At 51.4% G+C, this 14762-nt stretch overlaps 1 protein-coding gene across 2 annotated transcripts; it reads left to right on the top strand.

Moving 5' to 3' along the window:
• Positions 1-333: 333 nt before the first annotated feature.
• Positions 334-13892, top strand: ABHD16A (abhydrolase domain containing 16A, phospholipase). 2 transcript variants are annotated; one of them, XM_057700336.1, is made up of 20 exons: positions 334-522; positions 1501-1557; positions 2275-2341; positions 2590-2676; positions 5029-5114; positions 7136-7209; positions 7392-7514; positions 8921-9035; positions 9144-9245; positions 10203-10266; positions 10687-10736; positions 11200-11323; positions 11796-11900; positions 12133-12196; positions 12592-12648; positions 12796-12858; positions 12994-13070; positions 13156-13254; positions 13353-13399; positions 13574-13892. In XM_057700336.1, the coding sequence occupies exons 1-20, from the start codon at positions 391-393 to the stop codon at positions 13655-13657; spliced, it is 1677 nt and encodes a 558-aa protein (XP_057556319.1). In that variant the 5' UTR covers positions 334-390; the 3' UTR covers positions 13658-13892. The 2 variants fall into 2 exon arrangements, with proteins under 2 accessions (XP_057556319.1, XP_057556320.1); XM_057700337.1 differs by lacking the exon at positions 1501-1557.
• The last annotated feature ends 870 nt before the right edge of the window (positions 13893-14762 follow it).

The raw sequence follows: 14762 nt of genomic DNA, 5'->3' as shown, positions 1-14762 counted from the left end.
CCTTCGTAAAATCTTGCGTTTCTTTTACTAGACGTATTCCTACATATCTTTTTTATTGCTCTTGTCAAATGCTCCTAATCTTACCCCTCGTTCCCACAGTCGCTGGAGAGTCTGCCAACATTAAGGGGTAGAAAAGAGTGACTTGACTATGTCTGGTAATATTCTAACTCTCCGCGGTCCAAACGCCTCCAACTAATTTCTGACCATTGTTGTACCCGTAGCTCCAAGTGCACGAAACCGGGCACAGGAGGCGCTGAAAATGTCTCAACTCGGCGCGAGGCGGAGCCGGTACGTGCTGACGTCAAGGGCACGCAAAACCTTAGCGGCCGGGGGAGGGCGGGGCCAGCAGGGGGACCTGCTGCTGGAAGAGCCTTGGCCCGGGCCGGGGCCATGGCGAAGCTGCTGAGCTGCGTCCTGGGCCCCCGGCTTTACAAGATCTACCGGGAGAGGGCCTCTGAAAGGGCCCCGTCCAGCGTTCCTGGGACTCCAACTTCAGTCACTAACCCCCCTTCCAGCTCCTGGGTGAGTCGAGTTCCCCCCTGGTTGAAAACATAGTACGGCCCAAACCCCTTTGCGGCCTTTGCTCCCCAGAAGCGCCCATTGTTGGAAATCGGGGGAGCTTGCTTGTCAAGCCAGTTGTCCGCAAAGTCTGCGCTCTTTGTGCTTCCTGGATTAAAGTCATGCCTGTGGACAGGCCGTCTGCTTTATCGGTGTTTTCCAGTGCTTTCTCATTCCGACTGTCACTCCTTGCTTTTTCCTCTCGCGACCCCTCACCCTGCCCGTCGTGGTTCATGCCAGTCCCAATTGACTCCTAAGTCCTGAAAGACCCTGCGCGGATTCCGGAGCTGGATGATTTTGCCATCAGACTCTCGATTTCCTCTTACTCAGTGCCTCACGCGGTTCCGTTGATCTTCCCTGGCCTTGAATTTCAAAATGATTTCTTCAGCATATCATCCGCTCTCCCCCAGCCTACCCCCAGCCTACCTGGGAGACCCTGGGATCACTACGTTCATAAAAAACCGGGGTGGGGGTAGGCTGTGCCCCTAAATGTTCTCCTCCTTTTTATCGGTAGTCTCAAATTATGTGCATTGTCCTCTACAGACTGCCCACCCCCAGCCACAGTCTCTTCCTTAATCAGCCTACTCTTATTTCTGATGCTCTTCTTTCCCTCTTAAAGCTGTCATGGTGTCTTTCTCTAACCCCTGTCCGCATATGCACACAACTCATTTGAAAGTGGGTGGTGAAAAAGGAGCAAAAGTCGTCCAATGCTGCTTTCACTTTTGCTTCCAAGCCCAGCGCCCTGTGTTTGCTCTCAGGTCTGGAGTAGGAAATCAGTTTCTGAGTCAGGGTGGGGAAGAGGGGCTTGCTTGGGAGCCAGGGATGTCCTAGGAGAGATGACTCTGGGGGCTAGAACCAGAGGACACACAGCAGGGCTTCCAAAGGGAAGGGGGAGGATTTGTCAATGAGCAGGGTCCTTAATTCGGCCATCTGTTTTGACAGGATACGTACTATCAGCCCCGTGCCCTCGAGAAACATGCTGACAGCATCCTGGCACTGGTATGTCTACCCTGGCATCTGGGACTACTGCATCTTTTCAGACCCAGCTGCCCTCCTGAAATTTCTCCTCCCCAGCTTAGGAGAAGGCAGTGCCTCTGGGGGTGGGGGATGCTCTGGGCTCTGCAGCAGACATCTCCAAACACACACACACACAGCTGTCAAGTGTGCATACTTGGTACTCCCCTCTGGCATGTGCACCGCTTTCTCTGGGGCAGCCTGACCTGTGAGGAAGCTGTGTTTACTCTTGGGGCCATCTGCAGGTACTGAGTCCTGCAGTCCCCAGTGACCTGTCCTCCCTGGCAACTAACCTCTTTGGCTGCAGAGACAGCTGTTCTCTCTGGCAAGGTTCCTATGGTGACATTTGTGCATCTCTTGGGGACCAGGCCAGGGGCTGTCCTGAGCAGGGCTGATTGAAAAGGCTTGATTACCTTGAGTAGAAAGAGAGACTAGCCTTTAAACGTGATGAAATTATGTCCAGAGATCATTAGAGCAAGAAAATAGAAGCTACACCTAGTTTTCCCAGCCTCTGTTATGCTCTGACACACTGCCTTTCAACAAATAATTGAGCACCTACTGTGTGCATGATGTCAGGCACAGAATAGGTACTTGATATGCTAACCCTCAGGTTATCCACTTTGCTAAGAGCCAAGGCCTGGAAATGACAGACTAGTGTGTGTGTATGTGTACTGATTGCTTGTCCCCGTCTCTCTGCTACAGGCTTCAGTCTTCTGGTCCATCTCTTACTACTCCTCTCCCTTCGCCTTCTTCTACTTGTACAGGAAAGGTCAGTGTGGTTTCAAAGGTGGTGGGATAGGAAATGGGCAGGTTGTCAGCGGCTGAGCTGATCCCCTAATGAGGAAAGGGGACCTGTGATGAGGATGGCTTGGCTTCCCTCTTCTATCAGGCATCTTCTTCCTCTGAGGGCGTGGCTGTCCCCAAAAGAGGGTGTAGGGGGGAGGTTGGGGCTGAACTGTGAAGAGGAGCTGAGGGGCAGTGGGGAAAGCTTCTCACATAATCCCTCTCCCCTCCCAGGTTACTTGAGTTTGTCCAAAGTGGTGCCATTTTCTCACTATGCTGGAACATTGCTTCTACTACTGGCAGGAGTGGCCTGCCTCCGAGGTAGGTGGAGAGGGAGCCTGGTTTGGATCTATCCATCACTGAATAAATATTCATTAAGTACCGTCTGCAAATTCAGTTTGGTGCTGGGCCCTGAGAGGAAGTAATTAATGGTCAAGACATGATCTTTTTCTTAAAGAGGTTGAGTCGTAAACATGAATAAATCATTAGCAGAAGGGTTGCTATTATCTAGAAAAGATGCTTATGCCCTACAATGATTCCACATGTATCCATGTATATGTTTGTAATACTCCTAAAGTGGACTCCATGGCCCTGAAAAGCAGGATGGATGAATACATTAGAGGGTGTAGTCCTACAACAGAACACCAGAGAGCAAGGCAGGTGAACAAACTAGAGTTACACTCAGCTACACAGGTGAACCTCACAGATGTATTGTTGAGTGAAAGAAGCTGACCACCAAATAATTTATGCAGTATGTTTCCATTTACACAAAGTTCAGAAGGGATGCGTATATAAGTGGCAAAACACTAAAGAAAAACACAGGCATGGCTATCTTGAAAGTCAAGAGAGTTATGGGGAGGGAGGGGAGGGAAGAGGCTGGGGAGGACTCCTGGTGGGAGGTGGCTTTGTTCTCTTTCTTGACCTGGGTGATCGGCCCATGAATGTTTGTATTCTTTAAACTGAATGTATGTTTTCTGTACATGTGTTATTATCTCACAATTTAAAAAATGAAGAGACAAACCAAATCAGTGCCCTCTGGTGGGTGCACATGATGAAAACCGGGTGAGGGGGATGCCTAAGAAGGGAGTGGTGGGGTCAGGAGCTGGACGGCTGCTGTTGGGTCCAGTCTGGGGTGAGGACCTTCTGCCCGTTCTGCCTCCTGATCTCCACGGGGCTGGGCTCCCTCCTCAGAGAGGCCCTCCCTGACCACCCTATCTAAAAGTCACTCCTACTCCTCAGTTTTATCTTAATTTTAAATTTTATTTATTTTTAATTTGGGGGAGAAATTAAGCACAGAAAAGTCCAGAAAACAAAATAGCAAAAAGAACTAAAATGCTTATGTTTTGTGCTATTGCTTCAAATACCTTTTGTCAGTAAAATGCTAAAGCGTTACAGAGTTGGCATTCCCATTGGAATCTTCCCCAGCCCCGTGTTTCTCTTTCCCCAGAAGTAACCATTGTTATCTGGTGTGGGGTTTTTTCCTAGTCCTTATTTTTGTACTTTTACAAAATATAGATCTCATTCCATCACATCTAAGCTGCTATGAATTGTAAGTGCATTCCGATCTCAGAGTTTTCAAATGTGAAAAAAAAATATGCATCTTAGAATCTGTGCAATATGATAAATGTAAACAACATGTAGCATTTTGGGGGCGCATTTTACATTTTTAGCACAAATGACGTCACTCCATCCAAATAATTGTGCCGCTCGTTTCATTCTCAGTACCGTTTGAGGGCTCTACCCTTGATGATACATGGCATTCTAGTTCATTCTGGTTTTATTTTCTTTGTAGCCCTTATCCCTCTCTGAAATTATCTTGTTTACTTATTTATTGTCCTTCTCTAGCCCCACCCCACCCCTAACCAGAATGCCAGCTCCCCAAGGGCTGGGACCTGTGTGTCTCATTTCCTGCTTTCTCTCCCATGTCAGAACGGTGCCTGGTGTGTGACACCTGTCGGGTCAGTGGGAGCAGAGAAGTCAGGGCTTGAGACTCCTCGGCAGTGAAGGGAGAGCTGATGTGATCACTGGGGAGCCAAGCGAAGAGAGAAAAAGTGCTCAGTGTTGAGAATGGCTTTCAATTCAGAGAGGGAAGGAGAAGGGAGGCAGCGGAGGAGCAGCCCAGGAATTGAAAGGTGGCAAAGATGGACCCAGGAAACAGGAGAAAGGAATCTTGATGGATAGGAAGAGTGCCGAGTGGCACAGTTAAAAGAATGAGGACAGAGGAAGGGGACTCGGATGCAGTGAGGAAGTAGTTATGGAGCAAGAGCAAGAGCTGTGAAGCCAGATGCAGGGAGTTAGAATATGCAGAAAAGAGATGGAAAGGTAGCACTGGAGAAGGGTGGAGGGAAAAGGAGAGAAACCCAGTGTTAGCAAAGGTAAAGCCTGAGGGCAGGTGACAGTGTTTTAAGACTGGGAAGCGTGAACATTCTGGAGGGTAAAAGGTCGATAGTCCAGGAAGAAACAAACTGGAGAAGTTACGGAGGGGAAGAATGCTCTTGCCAGGTGGCTGGGTATGGAGGAGGGGAGTCGGCTCAGGTCTCCTATTTCTCCAGATCTGAGGCCCTCTGTTCCTTTTCCTCTCACTTCTCCTTGCCCATCTCTGATTTTCTTCCTGAAACCTAGTCGTCTTGTTTCCCAGTTTTCTGACATGGTTTCCTATCTTCTCTCCACCAGGCATCGGCCGCTGGACCAACCCCCAGTACCGGCAGTTCATCACCATCTTGGAGGCAACACATAGGAACCAGTCTGTAGAAAACAAGGTAAGAGGTTCAGCTGCCTCCCCAGGGCACCGGCCCTGCTTCTGCCAGAGCAGGGAGATGTGCTTTGCCACCCACCACACCGGGCTTTAGCTTGCACACTGCTGGATCCCCTATCCCCTCCACAAGTGAACTGTCTCCCCAAAGAATTTTTCCTCCCTACCACTTCTGGTGGAATATTCCACGAGAATAATCCTCCACCCTCCATCAGCAAGAATGGTCTAGATGTGCAAACATTCCACAGTGTTTCTTGCAAGGGGGTTTCCTCTCTGTCACAACAGCTCATTCTGTAAATGTTTGTTTATTTTTGTATGCATTGAACACTGTGCTAGTTTTGTTCAGGGATGGGACAGGACAGACAGGTATGTCCACCCTTGTGCCCAAGAGCACAGCATGGTGCCAGGAGGCAGAAAGGCCAGGGACGAGTATCCTTGGACTTGTGCCAGCCCAGCCAGTGCTGGAGTGTGATTATCTTTGAGAAGGGACTTTGGGGCCCAATAAAGCTCTTTCCTGTTACAAAGGGGTTTCTGGGATCAAACAGCTCTGACCACCATCATCATGTTACTGGGTGCTCCACACCGCCACTTAGGGAGCTGCGTAAAGATGCCCTGCTGTGCCGCTGTCTGAGGCCTTTTGCGTACACCCTTTCTAATCCTCACAACAACGGTGTGAGGTGGCATTATTACCCCTATTCCTCTGTCTGAGGAAACAGAGGCAGAAAGAGGTTACAAGACCCAAGCGGAGTCACAGAGCAAGGAAGTGACTAAGCCTGTGTTTGGGTCCAGGTCTGAACAGAGCTTGCCTGAAATTTGCTGCCCTTCATTTTGTTTTGTTTTGCCATTTACATTTTTGTAGAATTTTTCTATTGCTCTTAGTCCAGTTATTTTTGTAAATGTCAAAAAAAAAAATGTCTGTGACAGAAAACAAAAAAAACTATTCTCAAAATAAAGTGCTGGGAGCTCTGAGGGCGGGGGAAGAAATACAGCAGAGCGGAAGATGCAGCTCTCACTGCCCTCAGAAAGCACGTGGACTGACTCAGTGGGGTGACCAGAGGCACAGATGGTCTGGGTGTCATCAGCGGCCCGTGGCTGCAGGAGTTGAGGAAAGGGAGGTGGCTGTGAGGATGGAACAGTCAGAGAGGGCTTGATTCAAGTGGTGGCCCAGGGGCAAAGGGGCTACCGTGGGTGTGACATCCCTCCTTCCCTTTCAACTGGACTATTTTTTTTTTTTTTTGGTTTAATAGCAAACAATTCTTGTTTCATTACTTATCATTCTTTTTTTTTTTTTTTTAGTTTATTTATTTATTTTGGCTGCATTGGATCTTCATTGCTGCATGCGGGATTTCTCTAGTTGCGATGAGTGGGGGCTGTTCTTCCTTGTGGTGGGCGGGCTTCTCAGTGCAGTGGCTTCTCTTGTTGCAGAGCCTGGGCTTTAGCCTCGCGTGCTTCAGTAGTTGTGGCACGTGGGCTCTAGAGCACAGGGGCAGTAGTTGTGGCTCAGAGGCTGTGGTTGCTCCGAAGCATGTGGGATCTTCCCAGACCGGGGATTGAACCCACGTCCCCTGCAATGGCAGGAGGATTCTTAAGCACTGCGCCACCAGGGAAGTCCCATCCGGACATTTTGACCCTTCAAGACAGCATCATGTAAAGGACCCAGGTGGGGAAAGGAGCATGACCAGCCAACAGGCCCGCCACCTCCTCCCTCAGAAGCACCAGCACCTCCAGCCACCCCTCCTGGGGGTGCGTCAGTCCTAGATTTTAGAAAAGCGAAGAGTGTTAGGTTCCTCTTCTGGATGATAGCAAACAGGTCAGAGTTGATACCTGATAGGACATCCTCTCTAGCCTGACTTTTCTGGTCCTGGAAGAACTTTCCATCTGCGAACAGGAGGCTCCTGACCTCTGTTTATCTCCCCATGATGTGTGGAGGCCAGTCCCCTGGATGGTGGGAGTGTCGAGGGTGGGCAGGTGGGCCTCTCCCCAACTCCCCTTTTCATCCCCTCCCCCGTCTCTCTCTGTCCACCACAGAGGCAGCTTGCCAACTACAACTTTGACTTCAGGAGCTGGCCAGTTGACTTCCACTGGGAAGAACCCAGCAGCCGGTGAGGCCCCAGTTCTTTTGCTCCATCCTTGCTCTGGCCTCCACCTCCACCCCCTCTTGGGGTCTAGAGTGCCTGCCTTCCAGCACCATCTCCTCATTCCTAGACCCCACCATCCTACGGACCTCAGACGTCCAGCTTGCTGCTCCTGACCCCATCCTCCCCTGCATCTTTCCATTCCTCAGAAAGGGGCCCCGGGGGGGGCCTTCTCGTCGGGGCGTGGCCCTGCTCCGCCCAGAGCCCCTGCACCGGGGGACTGCAGACACCTTCCTCAACCGAGTCAAGAAGCTGCCTTGTCAGATCACCAGGTGAGAAGCAGCAGGGAAGAGAGGTCAGCTGGGGTGGAGGGAAGATGGGGTGTAGGCTCTAAGACAGGGTGCTTCATTGTAAGATGGCTATCCCTTATTGAGCCTAGTGCCATGTACGTTGTGTTATCTGTAGCAAAGTATTTACTTTTTATCCATATTTGTGTGTGAAAAAAAGAGGTTCAGAGAGATCCAGTCTCACAGGTGGTGTGTGAAGAGCTGGGATATTGACACAATTCTGTCTGACACAACAGCTCTTTCAGTGAGGCTGAGAGGCAAGGATGAGGTTGTGGGTGGGAGGGGACACACAGCCTTAGCTGCAGCAGGGTCTGGTGGCAGCTGCAGCCCTATCCTGGCCCCGCCGCTCCTTGGTTTTCCCACTTTGAGGCAGCTCCAACTTCCGCATCCGTGAACAGCCTGCCTCAAAGGGTTGGTGAGATTTAACATATTCTAAAGGGCTTCCACCTTGCCTGGGTGCCTGAGAGCATGAGGTAGAACCCAAGGAAATAGTGGTTGTGGGTACTGATGAGGTACAAAGTAACAACAGTGACCACCCGGATCTTATAGTGGCAAGGCCACTGTGGGAATTTTCTGTTGCTGGGGGCTAGGAGGCAGGTTGGAGGATACCAAGGACATGGGTGGACTTAGTGGTCGGTTGTTGACCATGTGCTGACTGGTCAGAGGGGCGAGCCAAGTTTAATGTTTTGAGGGGGGATGCTGGACGAGGTTTTACAGTGTCGTTCTGGGGACAAACCCTACTTTGGGATGAACTGGCAGTGGTGAACTATCTTTTTTAGGCACAGCGCCTAACACATCTTACATGTCTAGGTTAATACATTTTGTTCAAGATATATTTATTAAGCCCCAGAGTACTCTGTGCCAGGCTCTCAGCACCTACTGCCTGGCAGATGTGGGGCATATTGCAATGAACAGTGTTATTTATTTGGGGACTTTTAATAACTATATTAACAGAATCATAATTGTTAACTACTTCGCTTTTACTTATCATTATAAATATATAGAAAGTATTATCTCATAAAACTTTAAATGTTAATATGTGTATATGCATGTACTAGGCCACAATATAAAGTATCTTAAAAAAGTTGCAGTAAAAAAAAATTTGAAAAGAGAGGGACTTCCCTGGTGGTCTAGTGGTTAGGACTCTGCTGAGGGTGTAGGTTCAATCCCTGATTGGGGAACTAAGATCCCACGAGCCCCGTGGCACAGCAAAAAAACAAACAAAAAGTTTGAAAAATTGGTACATGTATTGTTTCATTAAGTCCTGAAAGAGGCATAGGAAGCTGTGAAGGTCAAAGGTGAAACAGGCCCCAGAGTCTGTGAGTGCTAAGGTGGGGAGGGTCCCGGGGCTCTGCTGTGTTGGAAGTTCATTAACCCCGTGTTCCCCACAGCTACCTGGTGGCACACACCCTGGGGCGCCGGATGCTGTATCCGGGCTCTGTGTACCTGCTCCAGAAGGCCCTCATGCCTGTGCTGCTGCAGGGCCAGGCCCGGCTGGTGGAAGAGGTAAGTCTCCCTGCACCGATCCCCCGCCACACACACACCCCTTCTTCCGCCTCCCAGGAATGTGGCCTCCTGCTCCTGCAACTTGGTCATTGTATCTCCCTCACTCAGTGCAACGGGCGCCGGGCAAAGCTGCTAGCCTGTGACAGCAACGAGATTGACACCATGTTTGTGGACCGGCGAGGGACAGCTGAGCCCCAGGGACAGAAGCTGGTGAGAGGGCACAGCGAGCCCAAAGCTTAGAGTGTGGGAGGGCAGTGGAGGTTCTGGGGATCTCAGTTCTACAGCAGCCCTAAGGAAGCACAGTGAAGATAATCCTATCTCCCAGCTCCACCCTGAAGACCTCTTGGTGCAGGAAATCCCTGTGATAGGGAAATAGATGAAGGAGTTGACAGGCACGGACCAAAAAGTCATCATCGTAATAGTGGTGACTTAGCACTTACCACATGTAGGGCATATGTTTGAGCCTCACAACAACCCTGTAAGATAGGTACTATTTATATTAGCCCATTTTACAGATGATGCAACAGGCACAGAATAACTTTCCCAGATCACACATATAGTGAGTGGGAAAGCTGGGATTTGAGCCCAGAAAGCCTGACTCTAAAGTCTCCTGCGCCCATGAAGCAGCCCTGGAAAGAACACTAAGCCAGCAGCGCTGGGTGCTGGGTTCTAGTTGTGGGTCTGCCCAGATGCTCTGAGGGTCTACCCAAGCCCCACCATCCCTGAGCTTTGGCTTGAGGCACCAATAGAGTTTATCTGACCATAAGTCTGGAGCCCAAGAGAAAGGGGGAAAGCGATTGGCATACCACATGAAAGAAACAGTCACAGAATAAATGGACCCCAAAACTAGAAATGAAAAAAAAATCCATAATCTCATTCCTGAGAGATATCCAGCTGGTGGTCTTCTGAGGAAGAATGAACACTGTGCTGGGGGGTTGAGCATTTCAAGTTGGATCATTCCTCTTCCTCTGAAGGCCCAGTTTGCTAGGCATTTGCATCCACGTTGCCTCTCACTTTATGGACTTGGGAAATGAGAAGTGTCTGTTCCCCTTAGAAAGAACAGGAAACGCTCCCTTTCCTTTTCCCTGCAAAGCTCCCACAAGGTGCCCTCCCTGCCACAAGGGGGATTTTTGGTCCCAACCTGGCTCCTTCCTGCTTCCTCTGTAGGTGATCTGCTGTGAGGGGAACGCGGGCTTCTATGAAGTGGGCTGCCTCTCCACACCTCTGGAAGGTAGGCCCATGGCTCAGCCCTCACCCCTGCCCCTTGGAATGGAACGTCCCACCTTCCCACATGGATATGACCTCCCAGGGCCTAACCACTTTCTCTGGGTGCGGTTTGAGACCCTCGCCTTTGGGGAAAAGTCTGTTCCCCATGTGCTCTGCTAACCTTCCATCCCTCCCCTCGGCTGTGTCCCTAACCTTTTTACGCTCTTCGTTCTGCTTCCCCCGTCTCACCAGTCACATCTCTCCCTTCTGCTGCCTCAGAACCTTTTTGTCATCTTCCCATTCTGGGAAGGCTTGGAGTTATTTGCCTCTGATGTGGGTGTTTAGAACTCCAGTGTCCTTCTGCTCCTTCCCCCAGAGCTGGGGGCAGAGAGTGGCAGGAGGCGTGGGCCACGAGGTCCCAGCCCTTCCTCCCCCTGTATTACAGCTGGATATTCAGTCCTGGGCTGGAACCATCCCGGCTTTGCTGGAAGCACGGTGAGACCCTCTCTGAAATACCTTCTTTTTCCTGAATTGTGGTCTGTCTCCCTCTGGACAGCCACTGGAGTTGGGGAAGGGAGTATATATTTCTGTAGGGTCTCCCTCTCACCTGTGACCTGGGTGCCAAGGGCCAGGAGCGACAAGCCTCCTCCTCTCACAGTAGGGGCTTGGCAGGAGGGGAGGTGGTGGATCTTGTTGTAAACGACTGATTTCTAGAAAGAACAGCGCCTCCCACCACCCTATTCGTTTTTCTTTCTTTCTTACTGTTTTCAATGCCACTGAGAGGAGTTTATTCTTCCATTAAATAAGACGAGCACTCTCAATTGTCTATTCAGAGCTGCAGTTCCATCAGCTGTGTGTTGCAGTGTAGCTGCAGGAAGGGTCCATGCTGGGAGGGTGGGGTGGTGGGCATGTGGCCTTTTGTGCTGACCCACTCCTGCCTTTGCCTTTCTTCCTGCAGGGGGTGCCATTCCCGCAGAACGAGGCCAATGCCATGGATGTGGTGGTCCAGTTTGCCATCCATCGCCTGGGCTTCCAGCCCCAGGACATCATCATCTATGCCTGGTCCATCGGCGGCTTCACTGGTACCAGCCTCCCTCCTACCCCCATACTGTAGGCACATTCAAGCCATGTCTGTGTCCCCGCCAGGAGAGGTGGGGAAATGCACTGGTGGCCCAGGAGTGGGGTGGAGGCTTCAAGGAGGAGAGGTGGGATGGAGGTGGGACCTCTGAGTGGGTCTGAAAGAAGCTATGCTGTTCGTGTACACTTCACATTTCCTTCCACCCTTGTGCCTGATTATTAAAAGAAGTAGCTCAGGGTCCTGGGGTGGGGAGATGAGGGAGTAAATGTTTCCTCTGGAACTGTCTTCAGTGCATTTCATTGTTCTTGCCCTGTCCTCTCCGGACAGAGCCCTGGCTGAGTGAAGAGAGGGGTTAAGGAGAGACCTGGGGCTAACTTAGTAGGAATGATGGGGTCAACCTGTAGGGTCAGTGGGACAAGGCTGGTGGTGGGCAGGAGCCCCTTGGTCCTCACCCTTTCTCCCTGTCCTGGTACCAGCTACGTGGGCAGCCATGTCCTACCCAGAGGTTAGTGCCGTGATCCTGGATGCCTCCTTTGATGACCTAGTGCCCTTGGCCTTGAAGGTGATGCCAGACAGCTGGAGTGAGTACAGCTCCCAGGCTTGCCCTTCAGGGACGAGGTGGGCTGGAACTGGGAGATGTTCTAACTGGAGATGGTTCCCCTTTCTGTGATTGGGGAGTAGGTTACCCCATTGTTGAGAAGCAGGACTCCCCCCATCTGGGGACCTCAGTTTTCTATCTCCATGAACAGTGGGGACCTTTGTGTCAGGCAGGGGCTTTGTCTCTGCTGTCCCTTCACATTTATCTCACTTTAGGGGGCCTGGTGACCAGGACTGTGAGGCAGCATCTCAATCTAAACAATGCGGAGCAGCTGTGCAGGTGAGAGCAGGCCAGTGTCTAGCATATACCACCCTTCCCCCACCTCACCCCCTGTAGAGATGCTGCTGGGTGTTCAGATGCTGAAATTAGTACCAAAATACAAGTATAAGCCACTGCCCCACATCCCCTGATGGGAGAGGCCCAACCCCTCCCAGCTTCCCTGGGACCCTGGACCTTCTCATAATCTGGCAACCAGTCGGTTCATGCCTGGCACAGCAGGGATCTTGCAGCAAGGCCCATTCTTAAATATTCTGACCCTCACCCCTGGTGAAGGGCTAGCCCGGGGGGCCCTGCTGTAGCAAGGGTAAGAATGCAGCCAGTGCAGGGATGGGGTGGCCAGTTGTCACCTGTCTCCCCTTCTGAGCTCTCCCTCCCCAATGCGCTGTTGTCTGAAGGTACCAGGGCCCTGTGCTGCTGATCCGCAGGACCAAGGATGAGATCATCACCACCACGTGAGTGCCTGGGAACTTATGCCTTCCTGGATCCCAGGCATAGCCAGGAAGTTGCCCCTCCTCCCTCTGCCCACCAGGAACCCATGTATCCAGACCCTTCCTCCCCAGCCTTCAGCCCCTCCAGTGTATATTCTTCTCACCCCCCAGGGTTCCTGAGGATGTCACGTCTAACCGAGGCAATGACCTCCTACTGAAGCTCCTGCAGCATCGGTGAGAGCCAGGGTGTGTGTGTGCACACATACGTGTGTGTACTGATACCAGTGCGGGGAGAGGAGGGAGAAGGTTCGGGGATGAGGAGTGAAGAGAACTGGGTCCTGACCTCTTGTCCCTGTGCTCCCTCCGTAGGTATCCCCGTGTAATGGCAGAGGAGGGTCTTCAAGTGGTGAGGCAGTGGCTGGAGGCCTCCTCACAGCTGGAGGAAGGTGAAAGGGGATCTGGGTGAGGGCTTTGGTTGGGGGCCTGGCAAGACCAGGTTGCTGATGGGCACTCCTCTCTCTCCATGACCAGCCTCGATTTATAGCCGATGGGAGGTGGAGGAGGACTGGTGCCTGTCCGTCCTCCGCTCCTACCAGGCAGAACATGGGCCGGAATTCCCCTGGAGTGTGGGTAAGGAGTCCTGAGGCAGGAGAAGGGGTTGGGAAGAGCCCAGGAAGGGGGTGAATACCCAGATACATGACCTGTGTTTGAGCGCATCCTCTCTGCAGGGGAGGACATGAGTCCAGAAGGAAGGCGGCAACTGGCTTTGTTTCTGGTGAGCTACGGGGTGGGAAGCAGGAAGAGGGTATTGAAGCCCAGGGGGCATATGTGGGGCTTGGGGACGGGGGTACCCTGTAATCATTTGGAAGGAGCAGCTTCTGTAGAGTGGGTAGTGGGTTCACAGGGTGTCCATGTTCTGCATGCCACCTGTCCCACCCTCTCTCCTCAGGCTCAGAAGCATCTGCACAACTTCGAAGCCACACACTGTACCCCACTCCCGGCCCAGAACTTCCAGACGCCCTGGCACCTCTAGGGACCACACTGGGACTTGTTCTGGAAGAACGGATGGGAGGAGACATGAGGAAGACATGTGATTTTCTGTTTATTTTGCTGTTTATAGTCTGTGGCAAGCGGGGGGACCATCCCCCTCTCACTGTTCCTCTTGCACGTTTCCCCTCATCCATCCGGCAGTACCTAACCTTCCCCAACACACTCCCTGCATTAAATGAATGGATTATTCCTAATAATTAATAAAAGTATTTTTTCTACTGGCTGGCTAATTTTGTGACTTTCCAGGTGTCTAGGAAGCCAGGGTTGGGAGTGGGGAGAGTCGAAGCTCCAAAGGGCTAGGCTTTGAGAAACCCCAACTCCAGACAGCCAGTTTAACCTCTGCTTCTCTGCTGTCACCTCAGGCACTCAGCTCTCACCCTGAGGGTCCTCAACCCTCACCCCTTCCTGGCATGCCTAGTACCATCACCACTGTGCAGCCTCCCTGATGCCTGCCTAAGCCTTCCTGCATACAGCCACCCCAGGGGACCATGGTTGCCCTCTGTTGCTCATAACTCACGAGCTTTGTTGTTTACAAAGTACTTTCTAGCTACTGATTTTCACCTACTCAGCAATTCTACCGATTTCCGGGTCCAGCCTGCATGGTCTCACCATCAGTACCTCAATTTTCCTTGCTTAGCTCTTGCTCTTCCCATGGGGAGTGAGGAATGGCCTGCTCCCCATGTCTTATGCAGCAAACCTTGCACACCCACCTCACCATGTCAAGCCTCTCTCCTCACACCCTCTTTGCAATTCATCAAATTCAGGGCCGGCCAGGAACAGAGGACCAGGTGCCAAGGCCTCAGGTCCTTCCAGAGCCATACTTTGCCTTTTTGGACAGCTGTTAGAATACTCTTTAGTTTGAACCTGAGGAAATTGGTTCCCTATAACTTCCCTTCTATTTCCAATCCTTGGACCTCATGGAACAGAATGAGTCCCTCCCACCCATCACTTTGTCACCTGGTCACGTTCTTCCTTTGGAAACCTCTTCTCCAGATGAAATATGCATAGGTTTCCCAGCCCGGGTCCACCATTTTGAACAAGATACTTAAAGTGGGCAACAATTTTCTGAGGTCCTAGATACAATCTCT

The sequence above is a fragment of the Hippopotamus amphibius genome, chromosome 11 (assembly GCF_030028045.1).
Source record: "Hippopotamus amphibius kiboko isolate mHipAmp2 chromosome 11, mHipAmp2.hap2, whole genome shotgun sequence".
NCBI lineage: Eukaryota > Metazoa > Chordata > Mammalia > Artiodactyla > Hippopotamidae > Hippopotamus > Hippopotamus amphibius.
The sequence above is the reverse complement of the archived record's forward strand: the minus strand, read 5'-3'. Positions and strand labels throughout refer to the sequence as shown.

Bases quoted from the DNA above. Each gene is read 5' to 3' on its own strand.
- ABHD16A (XM_057700336.1), top strand. From the start codon at position 391: ATGGCGAAGCTGCTGAGCTGCGTCCTGGGCCCCCGGCTTTACAAGATC. The intron at 2,677-5,028 runs GTAGGTGGAGAG...TCTCTCCACCAG, and splicing joins AGGAGTGGCCTGCCTCCGAG to GCATCGGCCGCTGGACCAAC. The intron at 13,255-13,352 runs GTAAGGAGTCCT...TCCTCTCTGCAG, and splicing joins GGAATTCCCCTGGAGTGTGG to GGGAGGACATGAGTCCAGAA.